General features: G+C 38.8%; 1 protein-coding gene across 13 annotated transcripts in view; it reads left to right on the top strand.

The window, feature by feature from the left end:
* EBF1 (EBF transcription factor 1) overlaps nt 1-24,214 on the top strand; it is a 415,547-nt gene that overhangs the window by 373,377 nt on the left and 17,956 nt on the right. For all 13 annotated transcript variants that reach the window (XM_062188750.1, XM_062188751.1, XM_062188748.1 and 10 more), the window contains one exon: nt 9,165-9,253. In XM_062188750.1, coding sequence (XP_062044734.1) covers nt 9,165-9,253 — 89 coding nt within the window. The remainder of the gene's footprint in view (nt 1-9,164; nt 9,254-24,214) is intronic.

Raw genomic sequence — 24,214 nt, forward strand, 5'->3', positions numbered from 1 at the left:
ACTTCGTTTATTGTGTGTCAAGATGCTATGTTGCTTGAATTCAGGCTGATAAAAACTTCTAGGCTTATCTGCAAGGCCATTGTCGGTCTCTACATAGGGTATATGATTCTTTTGATGCCATTAGAACGTTACCAAATAATCACTTGATCCTCTAATATCTCCCAGTTAGAAGTGCTTTCCTGTCTTATTAGTGGAATTTAATGGATTAGTTGGAGTCACATTGATTCGCACTTTCCTTGGGATTTTCTCATTCCTCCCAGTCTGTCTGCAGAGCTCTGTGGTAGCTTCATCATCCAGCTCCTCTGAAACCTGTCCGCTGGTTTGGAGGAAATGACTCTGTGAACAGCGGGGGTACTTTTCCGAGTTGTTTCATAAACTGTGTTATTAACAATCATGAGGAAGACCTCAGCCCAAAACTTGGTGCTTGGTTAGCATGAGGCTCAGGGAAGGGTTTCTTAGCTTTGGCGCCTGACTCGGTGCTCTCCCCTGCTGTGAGCCGTAAGTTGCTTGTAGGCTTGTTCTAGGAGAGTAATAAGTATTGTTGTTTAGCAATTGCGTTGTTGAAATTCAGCTCCGCTATGTCTGACAGTATTTATCTAAAATACTTTCCCTGGTGCGTGTTCAAGTTCCAGTAAACCGTGTCTTATTGTGCGACCTTTTCATTTTCCAGTGAAAAGGGATCAGCTCGTCAGATAAAAGCTACAAGCCAGAGTACAGGAAAAATGCGTGCTCAGAAAATCCAAGCATGATTGAAAACAAGATGTGTTAAATCAATGCGGTTTATCGCCTGCCTATTCTCGGCAATTGCTGTTCTAAGCTTATTCTGTACACACACTGGATGATAAAAGTACGGTGTCACAGCACTCGCTGGGGTGGGAACATAAGAAAACATGTTTATCAGACAGGCTGGGTGATTTTACCCCCTTGATAACAGTTATTGTCAAAACTCTTTGGGAAGAAATCTGAAGAACAATTATAGAAGTAATATTACTCTTGTTATATCAGAAGATGTGTCAGTAGGGAAGAGAATTATGGATTTATCCTTAAATGTTACGAACGAAAGACAGAGTATGTTGGCCTTCAGTACTTAAACACTATCATCCATTACACAGAGAAAACCATCCTCTTCTTTCCCTTTAAAGGAGCAGATCTGGCTTTGAAATCTAATCATAAATGATCCATTTTTTCTTTAAATCCACAAGATTGAAAGACAAAAAAAAAGTGAAGATGGAGCTTCTGTTTGCTTAAGGGATTTAATTTTAGTTTTAAAACTTGGATCAAATTTGGAAATCTAAATTAAGGCTCCTGGAAGGCCGGGCTGTTCAGAGCACATCACACACCATAACAGGGGCGTCTTTTCTCATCAGCTTCATTACAATTTGAGAGCAGTACAGTTTTCTCTAATTATTGTAGGCTCACCTACTTCCCATTTTAGACAGAGTACATGCTCCAGGGTGAGATGGGGGCTGTTCAAGAGGAAATGCTCCACTTCTTCCAGCAGCTTCTCACCAAGGATCTTGTAAAACGCTGACTGGTTGTGGCAGGAGATACATCGATTTAAGGCATCTCTACACCACTACGTGTCTCCTCTTTCCAAAGGACAATTCAGTTCTTGAGAGAGCTTTGTAGGCTCGGACATTTTGGTGAGGCAGGAAATACAGTTGGTTGATGATTTGTGGGGCAACTTTAAAATGCCAGGGTGGTCTCCTGCAACAGTTTGTGCTTGTTGGTGCGGTGAGCTTTAAGTACAGAAGTCAGGCCACGGAGCAGCTCATTCATCTGTATAAAGTCAGGATTCTGGACACAAAGATAACAGTTGAAGATGAACTTCTGTTTCTCAGATATTTTGTGCAAAAGGAGAGGTTTAATTGATTTGGTATCAGGACTTGTCAGTCTGCTACAGTTTGAGGTTCATTAATAGTAAGGCAAAATAGCCATCTTGAAACACAAAGTACCGTAAAAAAAAAAAAAAATCAACAATGAAGCATCTGTACTAACTTATGCCACCTTAGTTTCCCACCTGAGTTGAAAGAATTTTTTTCAATATTGATATTAAGAGCATTCTATAGGAATATTTGAGATAATGTCTATGAAACACTTTGATACTGCCAGGAAAACAGTCTTCGATGACCTCAGGTTATGCTGAAGATGTCACCTCTGTAAGGGCTCATTGGGATTGTTAACATCTAGTAAAAATCTTCAGAGGTCGGTCTTTATAACTTAGAGAATAACTGGGTTAAAGACATAAAATTGTAAAAATTAGTTTTCTTTTGCAGACACCTTTAAAAGAAACCCATTGAAACATAAATTGGTATAAATCCTATGAAGGATAGTTAGGAAATCTATGTATTAAAAGATCTGAAATGTGCATTTCTTTTACCCAGGAATTTTGCCTGGGTATTGTTCATTATAACACTTCTTAACCCAGTGGAAATGTGGGGAAACAATGAGGTGAGTCTAAATATAGATAGAATCTTTATTTATACAAAACAGCAGTGTGAAACTGTCTGAAAATATACATACTAAAATATAAATAGTGCTTATACATGACTAGGGGTGCTACAGGAATTCTTCCCTCTCCTGCTTTCAAAAATTTTTATGTATTAAGAATGTATTGCTTTTAGGTTTAGAAATACAATAAAGCTACTTCATTTTGAAAAACAAAAGCAAGTCACTCTTCATTCTTCCTTCCTCTTCTTGATTGCTTGTGCTTCTTGAATTGTTATTAATTCGCAAACATATGTAAGTTCTTTGCATTCCAGGCCACAGTCCTCAGGGTCTTACATCTCAGTCTGTCTCTAAGAGCCTCTGCATTTCATCAACCTGGGCTCTTCCTCTTCCAGCTGACTGTCTGCAACCCTTGCTTTGCATAGTCCCCTGGCTCCACTCTTTGCCACCTAAATGCATCAGCTGTGCCTTTGTAGAGAGTGGTATTCCTTTCTTTGCTTTTCATTTGGAATCTTTAAGTTGTTGCCACACAGCAAGAAGACAAGGCGTGTTCAAGGGCAGTTCGGAAATTTTTCTTGGGCTCCTGTCTGGGTTAATGCTGCCCATGTTGGCTTACTCTTGCCACTCTACACATTCAGTTCCAGATCTCGCGGTTGAGTGAGCCTGCTCCTGAGCTCTCCTGAGCATCACAAGCCTAAGGCAGGGGCACCAGGCTGTAAAAGCATTTCACACGGAAAGCCAGGGCTTCCCTTACCAGGGCCTGGGCTTTAGGTTTCTTAGGGAGTGTATCTTTTCCACTGAAGAGTCGACCTTGCGTGCCATTTGTGTACTCGACATCTAGGCGGGTAATGAAACATCCAGTGGCTGGAAATGCAGCAAATTTCTTCAGTAACAATATTTCTGGCTCTTGTTTAGTCTTCTGGTTGATTTCTCGGCTTATATATTTTAAAGTCACTCTTAAAGATAGGTTTCTGAAGATAACTTGCTGTTTTATTGTTTACCTCTGGTTGTTAATTTAGTGAGTGAGGGAAAAATGGGGCCATTATGGAACAAAAAGGCTCTGCCTAACACATATGTAATAACTCTCATACCCAGAATGGGCCTGCCTGGAAGGGAAATGCTCTGCTGTTACTCCTTTAGTTCAAATATAGAGTAGTCACCAGGGAAGCTTGGAGACCCAGGTGCTAGTTTTATCATTGCCTCTGCTATGAGGTTTTATTTATTACTTGGCATAGCGTCTAGATATTTGTTTGGACATTAAATAGCAGTAGAATATAAATATTACCTTCCTAATATCTGCATTTCTTTTCATTTCCAGTCAAAATGACATCATGTCACACAACCATTAAAAAAAGGAAATTAAAACCCCAGAAATATGTTAAAGCACTGCAGTGAGTCGCTGAGCTATAAAAGCAGGGAACTCTGCGAGCAAATGTTGGAATGGCACCCAGAGCCCTTTCCCCTGGTGTTTGGGAACGTGGCCCTCCAGCCTCTCATGACTATTGTTTACAGGAATAAGTACTCAGGGGGACAGAGGAGTGACTTCTTTAAAAGGAAGTTGTGAACAGAGAAAAATCAATTTTCATAACTCAATGCATCCATCTTGACTACATGATTTTAATTTGCAAATAAATTGTCTTAAAAAGAATTGTCTTTATTTGATCTCTTAGTGAAGTGAATTTGTTTAAAGAAAAAAACTAGAAAGAGACTAAAGGCACAAAAAGGCCATATTTATACTATTTTCAGTTAGAATTTACTCATTACTAGTGGTTTGAAATTGCATTTAGTAATCTTATGACTAACATTAGTGTATAACATCTAGTTGTATTATCAAATTTTCTTTATAGACAGCATTTCATGCTATGTGAGCATTTGGACAATGTAGAAATAGCTTTGGATAACCAGAGCTGTTTTGTTCTGACCAGCACGTGGACTGCAGTCCATAAAGAGAAAAGCTTAATAGAGACTGGTTTGGAAGAGAAAGTTACTGTTTTCCTTTAGGGAATTCGGAGAAGATGAGATTGGGAAGGAACCTATTAACAGTCCTAACACAAAACCAGGTGAAATGGTTTGATTTTCTTTTTGATCATGTAATCAGCTTGTCCTGTTTCAAAGGTAATGACTTTGACAGCTGAAATGCCATCCCTGTGTGTAGGGCAGGCAAATTTTTACCAGGGGCCCTTCCCCAGGATCACATCCTAGCTGTGGTGAGAAGAACCTTCTGAAATCCCAGCTGACTCATCACTCTGCCAGCTTTCTCCCCTGTTCAGGAACACTGGCTCTTGCTCCCCATGTGTTTGCAGGACTGCTTCAAACCTCCCCTGGTCTATTGTTCAGAGCTACAAAGCCCCACCAAGCTGATTCAGTAAATGTGCTCTTACGTCTATCTACCTGTGAATAGGTTTGAAGGGGTTAGTGGAAAGCATCTTGAATTCAGTGGTTCATGGCTCCACCATAGCCTGGTCACTATTTAAATCCGTGTGTCTCCTTTAAGTGCACTGTGAACCTAGTGCAGGCTTTGTCAGAAACTGGAGCAGAGGTGGTCACTCTAAGGAAGAGGAGACAATGGATTTTTGAGCAGAAGAGGAAGCATGGCTGGGAGACTAGGAGCTGGGTTCTGACTCCACTCACAGTCAAAGGATTTCATTTGTCCTTTCAGGTTGGATATTTAACTAAACCTTTCTAAAAGTTTAGTTTTAATGGCTTATGATGTTGTGACACAAACCAGTTCACTCTGGCAAATACATGTGGTAGGCACTAAAAATAATTACTGAAAAAAAGGATACTCCTATCTTTTGGAATTAAAAATTGCACATATAGGACTCCATTGTATTCTGATAATTTGAACATTAAAGGTATTCTATGTAAGATAACGTTTTTCTAAACTTAAGAGCCTTACTTATTCTGTTATCACGCGTAACTGGTTTAGGATGACACCCTCCTTTTCAAACCTGTTCAGAGCATGTGGATCTCGGAAGCAGAGCCACACAGTTGCTGTCACCATTCCATTCCTTTGCTGGGTATGGCTTCAGCTATTTTCCTTTCTTCAACCAAAGATGCTCAGGCATCTTTATTTGTGGTTATTTATGCCCAATTTAGTGTTGTTTTTCCTTTCTCTCCCAGATTCTCAGAATTATCCCAAGTTTGAGGGGAAAATTGATTAGTGCCCCCTGAACCCTGTGCTTGAGTACAATGAGGTCACTTTGCTGAAGGATTAACTTTATATTGCATTCTTGCAGAGTCGATGTGTGTCCCTACGGTACGGCTGCCCCTACTGATGAAATAAATATACCATTCTTTATGATTCCTCCCTGCTACCCTCTCTGTTGATTTTCAGAGAGTTTATGAATAGTCACATATTTATACAACTGGCCAAAAGTATACTACTTATTTTTCTTATGGTTGGTAATAACCTATGCAAGGTTATTAAAAGGTATACAGACCCCTTTTAAGGCATAGTTTCTTATGTCATTACTTTATACAAGCAGGTCAAATTCCATCTTAGCAACAATCTCCTGCTCTTAACCTTTTTTTCTGATTATAAAAGTCATATATGCTCTTTGTGGGGAGCTTAGAAAATGCATAGCACAAAGAGGGGAAGAAAAGCAATGTAAGACCCACTGCTAAGTAATAACTACTGTTTGTCCATTTAAACAAAATACACATTTCTCCTATTCTACACTCATACTTGTTTATTTTTTTAAAAAAGTAATCATATTCTGCATGTGTCCCTGTAATTGCTTTTAACCTAGCAATATATTATATCTTAGTAAATACTATTTTTATTTTGACATTTCTTTGAGGACTGCCTCAAATTCTATCCCATAGGTTTGCCATAATGTAACCATTCTCCTTCCCAGGTATTTAATGTTTTCAAAGCTTTTTTTTTCCTTTTTTGTGGTGCATGTAGTATGTGTTTAAGTGGGGAACTTTAACAGATTCCCCCTCTCATTCAGTAATTGGCTTAATTCTTTTCATCTAGTTAATGAAATCAGAGAAATCAGGTTCCTTTGAATTTAGGATGTTTCATGTTAACTTGGCCTATAGCCCTGGACTATTGCATTGTAATATTCAGTGCTTCCATTGAAAGCAGGTTAACACATTTAAAAATGTGAGCATAGAACAACACATAAAGTCATGGAAAATAAAAGCCTTTACCTCAGAATTTTAAATATTTCTCCCTGCAGTATACTTTCATGGAGCAGTTGCTTATTTTTCTTTGAATAATGAGTATAATATGTTTAATTCAACTACACTCTGTGACAGCAGAATGACTTTTCCTTAGCTCTTTAGCTATTATTTCCATAGGATATTTGAATTGGCTCTTTTAATTACTGATATTAGGTGTCAGTCATTCTGCTGTGAGTTGGCCATATTGCCAGAACATCACATCTTCCCCTCCAATACATTAGATAGTCATTCAATTAATAACCACAGATTTTTAGACACAATAGGACTTCATTATGCAAATGTGAAAGGGGTGAGTCAACAATTCAAATTTTATTGGTGATAGATTGAAAACTAAAACCAAAAATTTGAATTTTCTGGATGATAAATGTATAATTTTAATACATGGCAATATAAGTTAATTGTCTAAAGCTGCAATTGATGGTTAAACATTTTGGTTGGCAATTAGCATTGTAGGTGGGGCATAGGTAGGATAAATACCTTAAACCTCAGTACTCATTCCTTCCCCTCATGCATTCCTTGATTAAATACTGCGGATTTTATGAGTAAGAACTTCCCTGCAGAAATAGTTTTACTTTTTCCTCTACAAGACTGCTTTAAGAAAAGTCTTCTCAAGGGTGTAGAAAGTAATTCATAAAATGGGAAGAATAATAAATATTGTGCCTTAACTAATACACTAGTATAGAGAGGTTTGGTACACCTGGGTGTAATTTTAGTTAATTTCCACAAGAGACTGGATGCTAGTTTACTGTTAGGAAAGTGGGGAGGGGTTGACAGAGTCTCATATTTGCCAAAATGGTTACATTATCCTAAATGAAAATGGTACTCGATTAACAACTTCAATAAGCATTGCATTTGGGAGGAAATCTTTTTAATAAAAAGTTATCTGAAGTTCACTCTAACTTAAAATATACAAGTGAGGAAAAAGTACTTACTCTGATTTATGTGTCTTTTGGAGGTGTAATTATTGGCTTTTTACTCACCCATGTAAAACAATGTACTTTTGTAAATGGATTTCTGGCCACTTATGCAGCCTTTTTTTTTTTTTTTCCTGCCTTTTTTTTTTTTCTCTTACATAAAAAGTAAGCACTGTCAATCAAGGAATTTTAAGGTTTATTTCCTCTTTAGAAATGATTGATAGCCTTTTAGATTTACAAGTTGACAAGTTAAAGGGTTCTATTGGTATAATTATGTACTAAATTCACAGTCTTTCAATTTAAATGTCCTTTTAAAACCACAAGATTATCATACCTGTATTTTGAAAAGTGGGCCAGTCAGTTTGGGTTGGTATACAAATTGCTTCCATTAGCCTTGGGACCTATTTGAATTTAATACAGTTTTTTAAAGTTAGCAGTAGTATGAATCTTACTTTTAAAATTTAGGTTAATGGAAATGGATTTTAAGAAAAGCGTGTGGCAACTTGTTTTCTAATGTATAGCTGAATGTCAGACCTACAAAAACTATATTTTTATTCAATGTAGGGGAAGATATGTGGTTGAAACTTTGTTTATACCAGAAAAGAAAAAATGAGCTAAGAAATTTAAAAAATACTCACCTATCCATTACTCAGAAAATGTGGAAGATATGGGTAAAGGACTGAGTTGCCATTGTTTCCATGTTTTCAGGTGAAATGGGCTGGAGATATTTCATACACTAAGGAGGAATTTTGAGTATAATAGATAAGAGTCCACTTAAATTTTGTTTAAGCATTCTTTTAAGATTGTATAGTGTATATAAGGACAGCAGGCCCATTGTTTTCAAATGGTAATAAAGACTGAGCCTTACTAAAAATGTCCTTAAGAATTATTCTTGGAGATTTCAGTTGCTCTAAGGTAGTACTCCACAGAGATTGGTCGGTCGGTCGGTCGGTCTCTGTCAGTGAAACAACACTTAGAAAAATGAAGTTGGCATATTTTTATTTACCAATGTTGGTAAATGGGCCTACTGTTGTAGTGTGAGGGTTTTGAGTCACAGACATACTCAATCCCCATCTATTTGCAGACTCTTTGAAAGGTTTTCTTAGAAAACCCACTGGTATCCATTCTCCTCTGCCCCTCACCCTCATCTTTCAGGCTTATTTGCATAGAAGGCACTGAAATAATTGTATTCTTTGACACATACTGGGGATTTTTAGTTAAGCAGATACTGTTAATTTCTCTACCGTTTATAATGTGTATATACCCCTCAGAAGCCTTGAATGTTTTTGCCTGAGCTCTAAAATAAAGTGAATTCTAAAAGCTCCTATCAAATACCATTTTATTTTCTATTTATGATCGTATTGTGGCATTTGTCCAGAGAAATGGTGTTCAAGACCTTCTCCTACTGTTCTTTTGGGCAAGTCACTCTCCTCTGTGGCAAACAGACGTACATGCTGGAAATGTTCAACAAAGATAATATTCATACGATCATTTCAGAAGTCTCCACTAAAGTTTGGATTTTCAAGTTATATCTTCACCATCAGTATTACAACTCACAAAATCAGCTTTATTTTCTAAAAATGTTCTAATGGTGTGATCTCTTCATTGCAGCGCTCAACGAACCCACCATTGATTATGGTTTCCAGAGGTTACAGAAGGTCATTCCCCGGCACCCTGGAGACCCTGAGCGTTTACCAAAGGTCAGAACACTTCTTTTTTGAGTTATGGTCTCTGGAAACTTGGAGTTGAGAGATTGGCAGAGAAAATCTGTTGCTGATACAATCAGTTCATTGATAAGCAACTCGTACTTTTGTGCATTTGTGTTTAGTACTATAAGGTAAGCACTCATAAAAGTTGCAAACACATATGTGCCAGTTAACACTGTGGTTACTTTTATATATTTTATGCCATTTTATTTTTCTCAGTAGCCCTCTGGGCTACTGTTATCAGTCCTATTGTAGGGAAGAAAATAATGAAACAAAGAGAGAGTAATTTGCCCAGGATCACACAGCATGTAAATTGCTACATGAAGTTCCAAACTTTACAGGTTGGCCCCAGGATCTGGGCTATTTAATCACTACATCCTACTAATTCTACTAATTCTCACAAGAAAAAAGAGCATCAATATCTATAGGAGAATCCCTACTTACCCCTGACTAGGCAAGAACAGCCAGTGTGCTAGAGAAAATGTATTGGGAGATCTTGAGTCTGGGAAAATGAGATAGGCTGTCTCGGGATGAAAGAGACTATCTATTTAGGAAACACAGTTCAAGAATATGAGAAATGAAACAAAAATTCAAAATTAAGTAATATATTTTATGCATCAATTAATTGCCAGTCAAGAAATTGATCTTTATTATTCTTCTGTACCTGATGTGAAAGCTTGGGACATTCCTCTCTGTGCCTGAGACATTTGGTCTTGCATGGTAGACATTGCCAAGCACAACTAATCAAAAACCTAAAATGATACATCTATTTAGCCAAAGCACCACCAACTTCTTTGAGGACTTGGAGGAAAGAACAGTTAAATGCTAAAAAGGTTCAAGTACAGAATTGTCAAATTCCTGTTCACTGTTTACTGACAACACAATGAGATTTCATTTGCCATGCAGTGAAATGAGTACTTGAGACGTTCTTTCCTTGCAATAGTAAATCTAGAGATATGTCATTTCTAGTTCCATGGAGCCTTGTAAAAACACTTACACAAACGAAATTGGCAAATTGGCATCCTTCTTATCTCAGGGAACCTCGGTGGCTCATCAGCTTATCACCAAATCTTAGCTGTGTGCTGGCTATACTTGTAGACACAGCCACCTGTCAGAACAGGTCCTGTCCAGCGTAGAGCTACCCCTGGGGTCCGTGCACAGGTGAGAAGGGGTGGGGAGATGGCAAGAGAGGAAGGACCATGACAAGCATGTCCAGTACCTTGGCCTCAAGGGAAGAACCACCAAACCTTTGGTCTGAACCTTCAGCTTCATTGGATGAAAGTGTTGCTCACTTGGGTAAAAATTTCGTGAAACCATTTCCCTTGAGGAATGGATCATAGGGGAGGTCCATATATTTATGCCCTTGACTTGGAATAAGTTCTCATCTTCCCACTTCCACCTTTATTCTTTTTGAGCAATGAAAAAAAATGAACTACCATCATGAATGGAAGTCTCCTTCCATAGTGCAGGTATTCTATAAGAAAGTTTCCCTTTTGGTTCCTCTGTCTAGGAAGAATATAGCTTCCAGATATTTCTTATGGGACAATTTGGTAATCATACAGCACAATGACATAAATGATGTGTGTCTACATAATGGTCAGTTGATTAGCTGTCTCGATGGTGAAACAGAGGTCTGGATACATTGCCAGATTTTTCAATATTGGCCCAATTTTGGGAATGCCTTCACTTTCTATTGAATATTTGATCTGCAAGGCCTGTTGTAAGAGTTGAGGGCACAGACTGGAGAGTGAGACTCGACAAGGTGGAATTCAGACATTGGCCACTTACCAGCTGTGGAACCTAGGTCAAAATTATTTCTTTGTCTATTCCTCAATTTTCCTATCTGTCAAATGCGAATGGTGATACCTTCTGCCATGTCAAACTGTCACTTTAACCACTTATTTACTACTCGACATAAAGGTGGCTGTGATTGAGAATGAGACCCTTACTGCTGAAGGCTATCCCCTGCAGTTGTTGCAGAGCAGAAAATCCAAATCCTGATAAGCAGTGGAGTATGTGATTCAAATTATTACCTCAGTTTCTTCATTTATATAATGGGGCTAATAATCACGGTATCCTCATAGGGATTATGTAAGGATACAGAGAAGTAATTCCATAAGTCTGGCCACATAGCATCTGGTCCACGATTAACAATCTAAAAAAAAATATTGGAAAATAGAAGATAAATTGGATTTAAGGGTTAAAGTCTAAAGAAGGAAGTCAGTACTTCTCTTATTTATAAGGAAAACAGAAATAGGAATACGGGGTTCAAATCTGTGCATTTACTATCAAGATAATTTTTTAAGAGTTGCATGTTATGTTCAGAAATGTTGAACAAATAGCATAGGCACGTGTCACTTTGTCCCTGGTGGCCCGATGGTGAAATTCTCAGCCCTTTTTTTTCCTGAGTTTGGGAAGAGTAATCAAGGACACAATGGATTTGTGTGTTAAGGAAACACTCCACAGCTTGCATCTAGCTACTTGACCATGCAAGGGCTGTGCCTGGAGCCCACCCCAGGAAGCTCTCAGTGTGACTCAGAGTGGAGTGGCTGTCCTCTTGGCTCTGGATGTTAAGGTGGAGCAAGAGTTCAAGGGCAGAGTCAGGAAGTGGCGGATGGAGCCAGCACAAGGTATTCCTGTGGACTGGGGAGATTTATACTCCTGCTGTCCATTGTTAGGGGGATAAAAGTGGGCTCCGCCTTTCTTAGAATCATGGTCAGTGTTTGTCAAACAGGAGTGTTTCAATGAGCTGTGGACCACACACCTTAAAAAACAAACTCTACTTTATTAAATCCATGTGTTTGTGAATAGACAATGCTAGATTCATGCAACCACCCACATATTCTGTCAAATGGAACTGCTCCAAAGACCTAGCAGACAGCTTTCCATAATAATATGCCTTTGTATACAGGCTTGTGCTTTTTCAAAGAACTTGGAGAGGCTTTGTTTTATTGGAGCCCCTCTTGTGAGAGAAGTCAGGAAAACAGACATCATTCCCATTTACCAAATGGGAAAACAGGAGCAAACAGAATCCTTTGTAAATTATGTTGTCCCTGAAAGTCACCATCATTGATAGTTGCTGGACACACGAATTTAAAATACTGTAATTATGCTAACCCCAGATGTTTTTCTTGGTTTCCTTTTTCATGTGCACACGGAGAAAGGAAAGCTAAGGTTTTTAAAATCACAGCATTCTGTTCTGTTTCACACAGACTTGTCTTCCTTTCTTGGATCCGGGCACGAGGGGGAGGAGTATGTGTCTGACTTTGGGGTCAAGGTTGGATTTTGTTACAATGTAGAGGTGAGGGTGAAGGGGACTGTGGTGTGGTCAACCAGAAGCTTGGAGGTGCTGGCAGCTGCAGTGATGCAATCCAGAAGCATTGAGCAAAGGGCTGTCTCTGCTTTGAAGGCCAGAGGTATCTCCATTCTCTTTCAGTTTGTCAGCTGTCCTCATGAGCATGCTAGTTTGCCTGTGGTTAGAGCAGGCCCCAAGCTGAATGGGCATTCTGGGTGTTAGCTGTGACTCTTGGAGAGCAAGGCAGTGTTGACTTCATGCTTACTGGGAGCCAGGTACGGCACGACCAGGGCTTTTGAAGAGCATAGAGGCCAAAATAGTGATCCTCTCAAGGCAGACAGATGTGGATTTCGGAAACCAAATCCACTGCTTGGTGCACACAATTCCACCTCCCAAGCCTCAGGTTTCTCTTCTGTAAAGTAACTGTCCCTCAGCACTGTTAGGCGTTAATGAGATAATTTATGCAAAGTGGCTTTCCTGTAATTCAGGGACTGCCTTAAAAGGGGACCAGCAATCCCCTGTGCAGTGAGTATACCCCATTTCACAGATGAGGCGTCAGAGCCCACAGGGATGTCACAGCTAGCAAGTGGGAAAAGCGAGATTCAAACCCAGGTTCTTGGGCTCAGTACCTCACTCTTTCCACCACATGCAGTTCCCACTTTACCCTCAGCTCTGGAAACCCGAATCATTTTGCCTTGAGGTGTTTAGGTTCTCTATTCTCTCCCTAGTAGACACCAAGCGCCTTCTTCCTCGCATTCTCAACAACTTTGTCTCATTGAATCCACCCAGAGGTTTGAGATGGGGATCTCCACAGGGTAAATGTGGATTTTTCTCTAAGAGCCAGTCTCTTTTAGTGAAAATAAAGCAGTTTGACAAAAGTAACAAAGGCTGCATTTGTGTATTTTGCTTTATGGAGCTGAAAATATCTGGTAAATTGATCCAGTGGGAGTAATAAATACACATTACTTTATCTTGTTCTTCATGTCCTATACCCCTGAGCCTTGATAGAGCAACACCACTTAATAGACTTAAAAAAGAGTAATTACACTCATTGGTTGTGTGATTTTTCAGCCCTCCCAGCCCTGCCTGACCTTCTAATTTAGCTCACCGTGTCTAACTAATGCATTTATATTCATCTTTTATGAAGCATGTATAGTACAGAATTGACTTTAGAGTCTTGTTCAAGCTGTCCACCCAGGTTTCCAATCTGGTTAGTGCTATGAATGGGAGCTATCCATCTCTATATGTTTGCATGTATATGTAACATAGACACAGGCTGGAAGCATTTTTTATTCTTTATGAAATATAATAAAAAGTATTTATTACATTTTTACTTTAAAGCTTTTATACATTCTAGCATTATTTACAGCTAAACATGCAGGCAAAAGATGTGAGTGTTTTTAAAATGATTACTGTTAATGTTTCTGCTTGTCAGAAGTGCTTAAATTTTCCTGCACTTTGTCTAAAAACTTGGTACTGTTGCCTTTTAAGAACAACACATTTAAAAGATCTTGCAAGTCAGATTTGCAAACACTGCTGACAGTTTGTGATGAATGATATTGCAAAATTTGCAAGATGTTTGTCATTTTGCACAGACGACATATTAAGGAATGGATTAGGAAACTCAAAACCACTATGGAAAACAACCACCCCAAACAAGCCTCAGCCAAACCTTGAACCCAGAGAGCACGCCAGAATTTCTCACCCAGGTTTTCTCTCCCAGCTTCCCACTCAGCCAGTGGAACCCAATTGTTCTCAGTGCATTTTCTCTCACCATATGGTCTCCTCATTACCATACACTAAGAGTCCATATGGGAAACTTGTGAAATGAACTGTATTCATTTTAACTGCCAGATGAGCAGCCTTTTGCTTTGCAAGCCTAGCTTAAGTCATCTGCTGTCTTCATGTTGTTATGGCAACACGGCACCAATAAAAAATTCTAATCTACTGTAAGTGATCACAGTTTTTTAAGTGCTTCCCTATAACTGCCCTCCAAGGGGAAGAAACAGGAGGGGTTATATTTGTCCAAGGAGCAAAGGGTTGTTGTTCATTCCAGCAGGTGTCAGTAAAGAAGTTAGAGAGCTCGGGGGTGGGGAGCAGGTACTAGTGTGGTCCATAAGCAGACTTGGGTTGTAAAGAGGTAGGACTTCATGAGGATGAATTGTAGGAAGGCCGGACTATAGACCCTTTGGGTAGGTTGGAAAACCTCAACATTGAATTTCAAATGCCCCAGTTGCTTTGGCAGACACACCCTGCTCTGCTGGTGCTGTGTAGCCCACCATGAATAAAACTTAAGGTTCAGAACTCTAGAGGCAGCATATCCTCAGGGTAGCTTCTTCCTTGTTGGCATGAGAAAATCTGTCTCCATGAAGCTGCTCTTCCTGTATATGGGAATTAGTCATTTCAAACATGAGGCTAATTAAGAGTACCTTAAAGTGATGGAAGTAGGCAGCAACATCCTTAAGTATAAATCATTTTCACCTCCGCAGGCCACATGATATGCTGCATCTCTGTCGCTCTATGTGTATTGAAAGTGAATGTTTATAGTCTCAGTTCATCAGTTCACATTAGCCTCATGCTGAATATTTAAACACAGAACAATTTGAACACTCCATGAAGGAAGACAGTGGCTGCACTTTCATTTGGAACAGCAAGGGCTCATCTAATAATAATTTAGTAAATCAGCCACTTAGTGGCTCAGTTGTGCACTGTATTGTGCCAAATATTATTCACTTCAACTGTACACTTGCAAAATTGAAATTCAGACTCTAGTCACAGGCACTGTTTTTGCTCAGTGGAGAGATGAGACCTCAAACCACCCTCCCTAAAGAGTGTTCATGTTTAGTGATTTATCATAAATACAGAGCTGGGGCAAAATAAAACTGGAATGGGCTGTATACAATGTATTCTAATTATGCTTTTATTGTTTTAGTCTTTATGCAAAGACTATCAGTAATTCAAAACCTGCAGTTGCATCAGTGAAAATACAAATAAGAAATCTTTGCTTAACCACATTGCCTCTTTGCAGAAAAGGATAAAGAGAAGCCCTACATCTTTATCTTCCACACTGAGACAGTGGCTTTGCTCACTCACTCGTTCTCTATTTATTTACTTTTTTAAATTTAAGAATATTAACATTACATCCAAAAACCACAGTGATCCTACTCCAAAGAAAGATGCAGCAGCAAATACAAATCTTATGATATCTTCAACTCTCAGAAAAACACGCTTCAGTGGGTGTCCAGAAAAGCAAACTATGCAATGCAATCCATTTCCTTCTCCCTCCTCTACATCTGCCAGAAAACTTATAGGCAAGTTGCATTTTTCCATTTTGATCATGTGCTCAGTTTAGGAGTTGGGTATTTCTGATTCCTTACAATTCTGTTATCAGGGGAGTTGAGCCTAGATCTGAAATTATATGTAGAATCCGTTAGTGTGTGTGTGTTTGTGTGTGTGTGCATGTTGCAAGTGTATACATACACATAAAATTTTTCTGGAGAGATTACAGCTTCATTTAAAGTCCCAAGAAAGCAACATTTTTTATAATAATATTTTCTTTAACTGATTTATGTAGCAGTGTTATGCTGCTTGTTAGTACTGTGTCATGCCCATTTTAGAGACGAAGGAGCTGAGGCTCAAAGAGCGTAAGTAACCTGCTGAAGCCAACACAGCCAGTAAAACAGAGGTTTCTGCCTCACCTTTTGTCTATTCAGAATCTTGGAAAGTATTTTCCAGCTAGGCTGGCCTCTCCAACATAGCACCTTAGACATCCAGTGTACCTTAACTGGAAGAATGCATCTATTTTGCAAAGTTCTCTGGAAAATAGGTGGAAATTCTAGCTATTGCTTGACAAACATTAGCTACATGCAAAAGCACTTCAAACAGTGTATGGAAAACTGGATTAAAAGTGTTTATTTTGTTGCTAAAACTTTAAAAATATATGATTTTTTCATAATATGCATATTCCACAAACTTTTTGAAAACTCCTCATCTGCTGAACCTGGTGCTGACATTAGTCCTTTTTACAGATGAGGAAACAAAGGTATGCATTTAGACTGGTAAGACTTGGCAGAGCATGGATTTGAGCCAAGCCTCTCGGATTCTAGATCTTGAACCAATGTTGGTGTTTTCTGCCTCTTGGAATTAAGAAAAAGGGATTTGAAGAAAAAAGGCAGGGCTGGACGTTGGGTGCAGTGGTTACAATACCTCTGGAAATTCACATCCCATATGGGAGTGATTAGCTTGAGTCTTTGCTGTCTTCTGATCTGTGTTCGTACCAATGCACATCCTGGGAGGCATCAGATGTTGTTTCATATTCTTTGGTCTCTACCACCCATGTGGGAAACCCAGATTGGGTTCTGAGTGTTGGATACACTTGGGGAATGAACCAGCAGATGGAAGGAAATTTCTTTCTCTCTCTCTCTGTCTCTCTCTCTCCATTTCAAATACAATGAAAATAAGTAAATAGAACTTAAAAGCCAAAAGAAGTTTTGCAAACCAGCATTTAAAATCTGTAAGCTTGGCTAGAGGGTGAGGTGCTGTAGGATGAGGTTAGCTCACAAATGGCTGAGCTGAGCAAATATGGCAGCAAGAGTTACAAACACACAGACCATGGAGAACATTCTTTTTCTCTTCAGCTGCAGAGTCATTGTGGTAGTGACTTGTAATAACAGTTGCCCAAGAGCTGAGTTCTGAAACTCCTTCAAGTTCTTTTTCAGCACTGACATCTTGAAGGGGAAGACTAAGTTAAGTTACTTCATATCATACCCCGCGTACAGGGACACTGAATTGAATTACTCATTAGTTTAAGACAAATCGAAGGAACAGGGGGTAATCTCATCTCTTCCTCCCAACACACAGCATCCTCTTCTTAAACATAGATGCAAGGAGATTTAAACTTTGCTCACTGTTTTTAGTAAGACTTCAATTAAGCACTGGCCTAATAAGTACTGAGCCGCAGCAGTCTTGAGGTAGTGGGTTCTATTGCATTTATACTCATGATCCTACATAAAGCCACGGGTATCATCACTTACACGTATCCTTCATCTGGAAATATTTATAATAACCAAAGATGTTTAGCAATGTAAGTAGCAAAAACCCACTATAATTTTATCTTCCTTAGATATCCTTAAAGCACAGCATAGCTTAAAATAGACACATAGCATGTATTCAGGTTTAAGTGTATAACACATGTGCAGAAATAAAAATACACACATACATTTGGGCATTCACATACATAGACACACATGTATAGAGATGACAAGCGTGTCTCTTTGTCGGCTCCGTGGAATTTTTACTTTCAACCTAGATATTTATTCTGCCTTGCCCTGGGGAAGGGGAAGCCACAGACAAAAGACAAAAAGAAACAGAAGTAGTTAATTTTGGGCCTTTTTGTGTGTTTCTAAAAGCCCAGGCCTTGGTGACTTAAAGGTGACTTAGAAGATGTTCAAGGCTAATTTTGACTCTAAGCAGTTTTTGTTTCATGTGCTGACTTTACAACCTACCCCTGAAAAAGGCACCTCTGGCCAGAGCTTTCTGTTTCAGCAGAGGCTTTTATCCTGATCAGAAAGTCGATTTCCGAGGCCACACAGCAGGACCTAACCCAGAGCGCTGGTCTTAAACCAGTACAATGAATTGGAAGAAGAAGAGCTGGCCGGAGGTTGCCAGGGTCAGCTCTGTACCTCTGAGCAGGTCATATTCACAAGGGTGCAGACACCATTTTTCACTGTGTTTGTGGCGGGAAGCACTGCAGGCTGCCATTCACCAATTACCATGACACCATTTAGAAGAGAATGCCACGAGACCAAAAAGGGGCGGTGGGGGCCGGGGGTGGGGAGCCATTGTCATAACTCTTCTCAGGAATACCTGGTTTCCCCATTTATACTTAACTGCTGACACTTGAAAAGTTGAACATTTTGGTAAAGTGAATTAGGCTGCAATGTTTCTTTTATGTATGCAGGAAAGGGAGGCTTGGCACCTCATGGAAACCATGCTTGGTTATCCATCATAGTAAAGTCGGCTGTCCTGGCCAGCTTCTCAGAGGTCATGCGATCGAACCGGCAGCTCTCACAACTGTATTATTGCTTACGGAACAGTAATTGAGGAACCAGATAAAAATTACCTGGTCTAATAGGCAGCGAACAATTTTCACTCAATAAAATTATAAGCCAAATCATTCATTTCATAACACTCTGGCTAATTTATTTGTTGACCTTTTAATATCCATAGCTCTTCAGTGGTATTAACTGCAACTCAGACAAAATCTCTTGTTCATTTCACTTTCATTGATTTTTTTTTTCCATGGAGGCAATAACAGCTGCTGGAAAACAGCTTTTTTCCTTTCCCCTGTAAAAGTCAATCATGTAAGTTAGTATGTCTTATGTGGCTATAGCTGGGTTAGCTTACAACTTACTTTAATTTCATACAGAAGTCTCCTACACCATGTTTGCAACACAAGCAAAAACTTTATGGTAGGTCTCTAGCCTTGCTACATGATGGTCTATGATAATAAGTTTGAGAAGTGAGAGGGCTATCATGTAAATGCAAGTTAAAGTAGGATTAGAAATCTTCCCTGTATTTTCTCTGGGATAGGAGACTTTTGGTATGTTGCCTCTCATATTAATTGCAGGCGACACTATCAATATATTTAGTTGCTTTTCTCTGGAGATTTCTGACGATTCTGATTGTGGTTTGAATTTTATGGCTCTCGGAAGAATATGGGCAACAGGATTGCATTAGAATGTTCTATAGAGCAGTCAGTTTCAGCAGAATCTTCTTATATAATAAAAATACTATGAAGTCTTTAGAATACAGGATTGTAAAATATAATTGTTACACATTTGGCATTTTATGCCTCCCTGGAAATAACCACTTGCTACCTACACCTCCTCTCTGCTGCTCCTTTCCATTTCAATTTACTCTAAAGTGGTCCTTAGCCATAATGAGATTGCCCCTTTCAACAGAAACATGTTTAATTATATCCATGGTGAATGTAAGTGACTCTTCTCAGTCATAGGGCCTCTGAGTAAAGAGTATTTAAAGTGTGACACTAAAGGCTTCTAATGATTGGCTGTAAGCTCTATTTCAAGAAGTTCATATTACAAGAAAAATGAAAAATTTAAGGAATGTCTCAGAGGATTGCAAACTAAACAGTGCCCAAGCGTTACTTTGGTTTGTTTTACTCTTTCTCTCACTGCCCTCATTATACTGATTTTTCAGAATGCAAAGTCTACCGTTGTGGAATTTTCCATCTGCCTGAATAAACAAAGGCAGTTTACCCTCCACAGAAATACATCTCAGTACAACAAATATTTATTGCATTGTACACCCAGCTCTGCAGGAAATGGGCTGAGAGAAACTTCCAATCAATTTTTCATCATTCAGGATTTCCAATCAGTTTGTCACCCAGCCATTGAGAAACAAGTAGGGAGAGAGCTAAAACTTAAGGCCAGTGACTTGAATGCATGCTTCCAAATCTAGGCTCCACAGTGTACCATGGAGTGAAAAGTCCAGTGATATCATTGGTGACTTCATTAACAGAGGCTTATCATCTCTGAATTGGGAGTGATTTTGCCACTGCACTTTATCTTGCTGATACTTGGCCTGTTACACCTTGAATCCCTAACAAAGCAAAGTAGCTGATGATCAGTGAGTGTCAAGGCACCATGCACAGTGACAGGAAAGTAGTGTCCTTCTTTCTCAGGAATCATTCAACTCAACTTGGCTTTTATCATTTGATGCTTGTAGTTTATCTTGTTTTATTCTTCCTTCCAAACACTAGTATACATTTTGGTTTTTTTTGTCTTCTTTTAAACTTTTATTTAACAAATATAAATTTTCAAAGTACAGCTTATGGATTACAGTGGCTCCCCCCCCCCCCAATAACTTCCCTCCCACCCGCAACCCTCCCATCTCCCACTCCCTCTCCCATTCCATTCACATCGATTCATTTTCAATTATCTTAATATATACTAAATTGATCATCTGTATATAAAGTAAAGATTTCAACAGTTTGTACCCACACAGAAACACAAAGTGAAAAATACTGTTTGAGTACTAGTTGTAGCATTAATTCACATTGTACAACACATTAAGGACAGAGATTCTACATGAGGAGTAAGTGCACAGTGACTCCTGTTGTTGACTTTAACAAATTGACGCTTTTGTTTATGGCGTCAGTAATCACCCTAGGCTCTTGTCATGAGTTGCCAAGGCTATGGAAGCTGTTTGAGTTTGCCGACTAGTACCCACTTTGGGCAAGCATAATCCAACCTCAGATTGTCCCATCAGGTTACTGAAGGGATCCTGAGCCTTAATTTTAAGGGAGTGTTCCCAGAGTTTCAGAATTTATGTCTGAACCTTGACTACTAATGTTGTGTTGTAAGTCGATACCCATTGGCTTTATGAGATGGCTAATAGGTGCTATGAACTAAACAAAGTTTAGGCCTTCTCACATGTTCATTTTGGTTTGAATTACTCAAAACACTGAATTGGGATTACAAATGAGTTCATATTTGTCAGTTAGACAACATCCCCCTTTATCCTTGAAGGCTAGATGTGGCCAGTGAATATGAGCTTAATAGCTACATATTTGAGGCCAAACACTTAAGAGAAGCCTCCCATGGCTGGTGAGTAATCCTCTGAGGTTTTACTGTCATGAAACAGAAAGAATGATGAGTTCGGTTTATCAGCATATTTGATGGGATATGTCTGGTTCCCAAGGTGGATTTCTGTGAATGTGCAAATACCTAAGTATTTCCAAGGGCCCAAGAGTACATTTATTAAAAGACTGATGTACCTCAAGACAAACCTCATGTTGCTAGCAGCCTATAACTTGAGATAATGTCTGTATTAGACATGATTCATGATATTAATCGCAAAATTAAAATGCAAGCACCAGACAGCAGGAGTGAAAGCAAATTTATTTGAAAAAGTGACATTAAGAAAAAGTGATCAAAACTTGACCTTTGGGAATTTGGATTACAAAATCTGAAGCCAAATGGAACACCAAATTTAAGTCTTCTGTTTTTATAATATATAAAAAATACATAGATTGGTCTTTTCATATAAATTGGGTATGTGCTTTTAGAAATCAATGACTGTGTCTTAGAATAAACTGAAGAATTTCTCAAGGTCTGTGTTCTGCTAAACATGGTGTGAGTGGCTAAGAGAAGGAGATTGACATAGGCATGGCCTCAAAGAGTCCAGCTGTGGAGAGCAAATACTAGCACATTTTGGGGAAAAATGACCCCACCCTGTGTATTTCTGTGCTGCTGGTTGGTATAGATGGTCAACACTATTTTTCAGAGAAATTAGGGAGATTGGGAGCTGGGGTATCAATGATGGTATAGTCAAATTGCCAAGAGTTTGGGTTTTGTCTTACAAGCTTGAATTTGAATCCCAGTTTAGTCACTCCTCAGCTATATACATTTGAGGGAAGTTAGCTGCCATCTCCCACTCTGTTTCCTCATCTGCCAAATGGCCGTATGAATAATACCTTAAGTGGCTCTCTTTGAAGATTGAATGTGTGCACGTGCCACTTTCAATAAATGACAGTTCTCTTTCATTACCATACTGACACCGCCATATTAAGTACTAGTCTTCATAGGATTAGGAGGCATTTTAAATGAGTACAAACTGAAGGCAGCATGTGAAACAAGGAAAGACAAAAGAAATGAAGATAGGAAGACAGGAAGGAGCCAGGCTTTTTGCTTCTGTACTGGGGAGGACTCAGCAGACTGGAACAGAACAGTTCTTCAGATACATAGGGAGAGAGGGTGGGCGTCTTTTGTAATCATCATATAAACCCTAGCTCAGTGATAGGAGAAACTGTGCCTTGAAAGTTACTAAGGAATAGTGTCCACATGTGACAACTGGGGCAGCAGGAACCTCAGAAGTTGTTAGCTAACGGACTGGTTGCAGCATAAAAAGTAAAGCCAAGTCTTCTCTTTATATTTTTAGTCCATATATCTTTTTAATTATGAGCTTCCAAGTCCTGAGTTACACCTGAACTATTTCTTAGAACTTCCCCTCACCCCTGCCTTGAGTCTCCCTGGTATTTTCATAGATTCTAAATAATTTAGTATAACATACCCACTTTTTTGTCTGCAGACTCCCCCACTCATATGAATCATTTACAGATGGTTACAGGAAGACAAGGAAAGCTAGGTTATGATTATGAGAGGAACTAGAATAGTGGACAGTTGTTTTAAGGAGTAAATATTTTTGGTTTGCTCAAGAGAAGAAATCCAAGGCAATAGGAAGAAAAGCAGTCTCACTCAGAATGTAGATTGGAGAACAAGAATTATCTCTACAAAGAGACTCTGGATACAACTATTTATCTTTTTAACTCCCAAGTGAAATTTTTTTAAAAATCCAAGGATAGGATTAATTATCTTGGAAAAGTCTAATCTCTACTCTTGTGTTTGAAACTGCAAGCAGGAACACGTTTTAAACATTATGAAAAGAAGAGAAAATCTCTCCTGACAAAAAATTGCCTGGAAAAATTAGATATTAGCACTAGTCAAGTGCTCTTTCCTTTCAGAAATGTTGAAGTTGCATATTAAAAGTGAAGGATTCTTATACTATGCTTCCTCCTAATGCCACAAAAAATAAGACTTTAGGAATAATTTCAGAGACAATAGATTATATGAAATATCCAGCTCTTCTCCTTATGAGGAATTTCTTTTTTTTAACATCTCAGACTCAATCATTTCCTAATGTAAAATTACAGATTTTTCAAATTACCATATAAAACTGCAAAAAAATTACACTTGTGACCACAGAAGAGATAGCATACACTACCAATTTGATTTTAAAAGGCATACATCTTTTCTACTACCTGTCATTTTTATAATGCCTTTTACAAATTTAATCAATACATTTTAACATTCTATATACTTTAAGTGCAATATACAATAAATATTCAAGTTTCATCTTAAACATGCTTTAGCCTTTAAATTGTTAAAACTGCAGTGCCCTTTCAATCTACTTACATAATGTCATAAAATATACATTTCAAGGTAAATGAAGTCAGCTACTTCAATTTAGTCCCTCAAACTGGTAGTAAATGAGAGGTTAACACTATGGTGCCAAACCCATTATTGAGTAAATTTAGCACCTTGGACAGCTCTGTAAAATCTTTATTGCTTTCCTGACCTGCTCGTCATGTTCTGTCTGTGTGTTCAGTGGCTCTCAGCTCTGATTGAAAGGCAATATATTAGATCCCCAACACAAACACGCTTGGGGGCTAGTTCACTGGGAGCGTAATGACATGGAGGTGAGAGCAATTTTCTGGTCACCGAAATCCAAGCACCTTGCAGGTCCATTGCATGAACTCATAGAGGACCCAGATACATCCTTTCTCCTTCCCATTTGCAGAAATAACTAGTAGAAGCTGAATCACACTGGCAAAGCTGAACCAAATGTGAGCTCTCTGTTAAACCCCACATTGATACTGCAGTGAAGGACATTTTTAAATGGCAAGACAACATTTAATGGCATCACTTCCAGGAAAAAAAAAAATCCAGGTTCACTCCTTTCAAATCTAAGACTGCTGGCCTGAAATGGTGCTGTGCTAAGGATATACCTGTGTCACTGTGGTGAATGGATGAAACATGTGCCAGCATTGCAGATGAAAGGGATAGCATTGGAGATCAGAG

Source organism: Lepus europaeus, chromosome 4 (assembly GCF_033115175.1).
Source record: "Lepus europaeus isolate LE1 chromosome 4, mLepTim1.pri, whole genome shotgun sequence".
In the NCBI taxonomy this organism is placed as follows: Eukaryota; Metazoa; Chordata; class Mammalia; order Lagomorpha; family Leporidae; genus Lepus; species Lepus europaeus.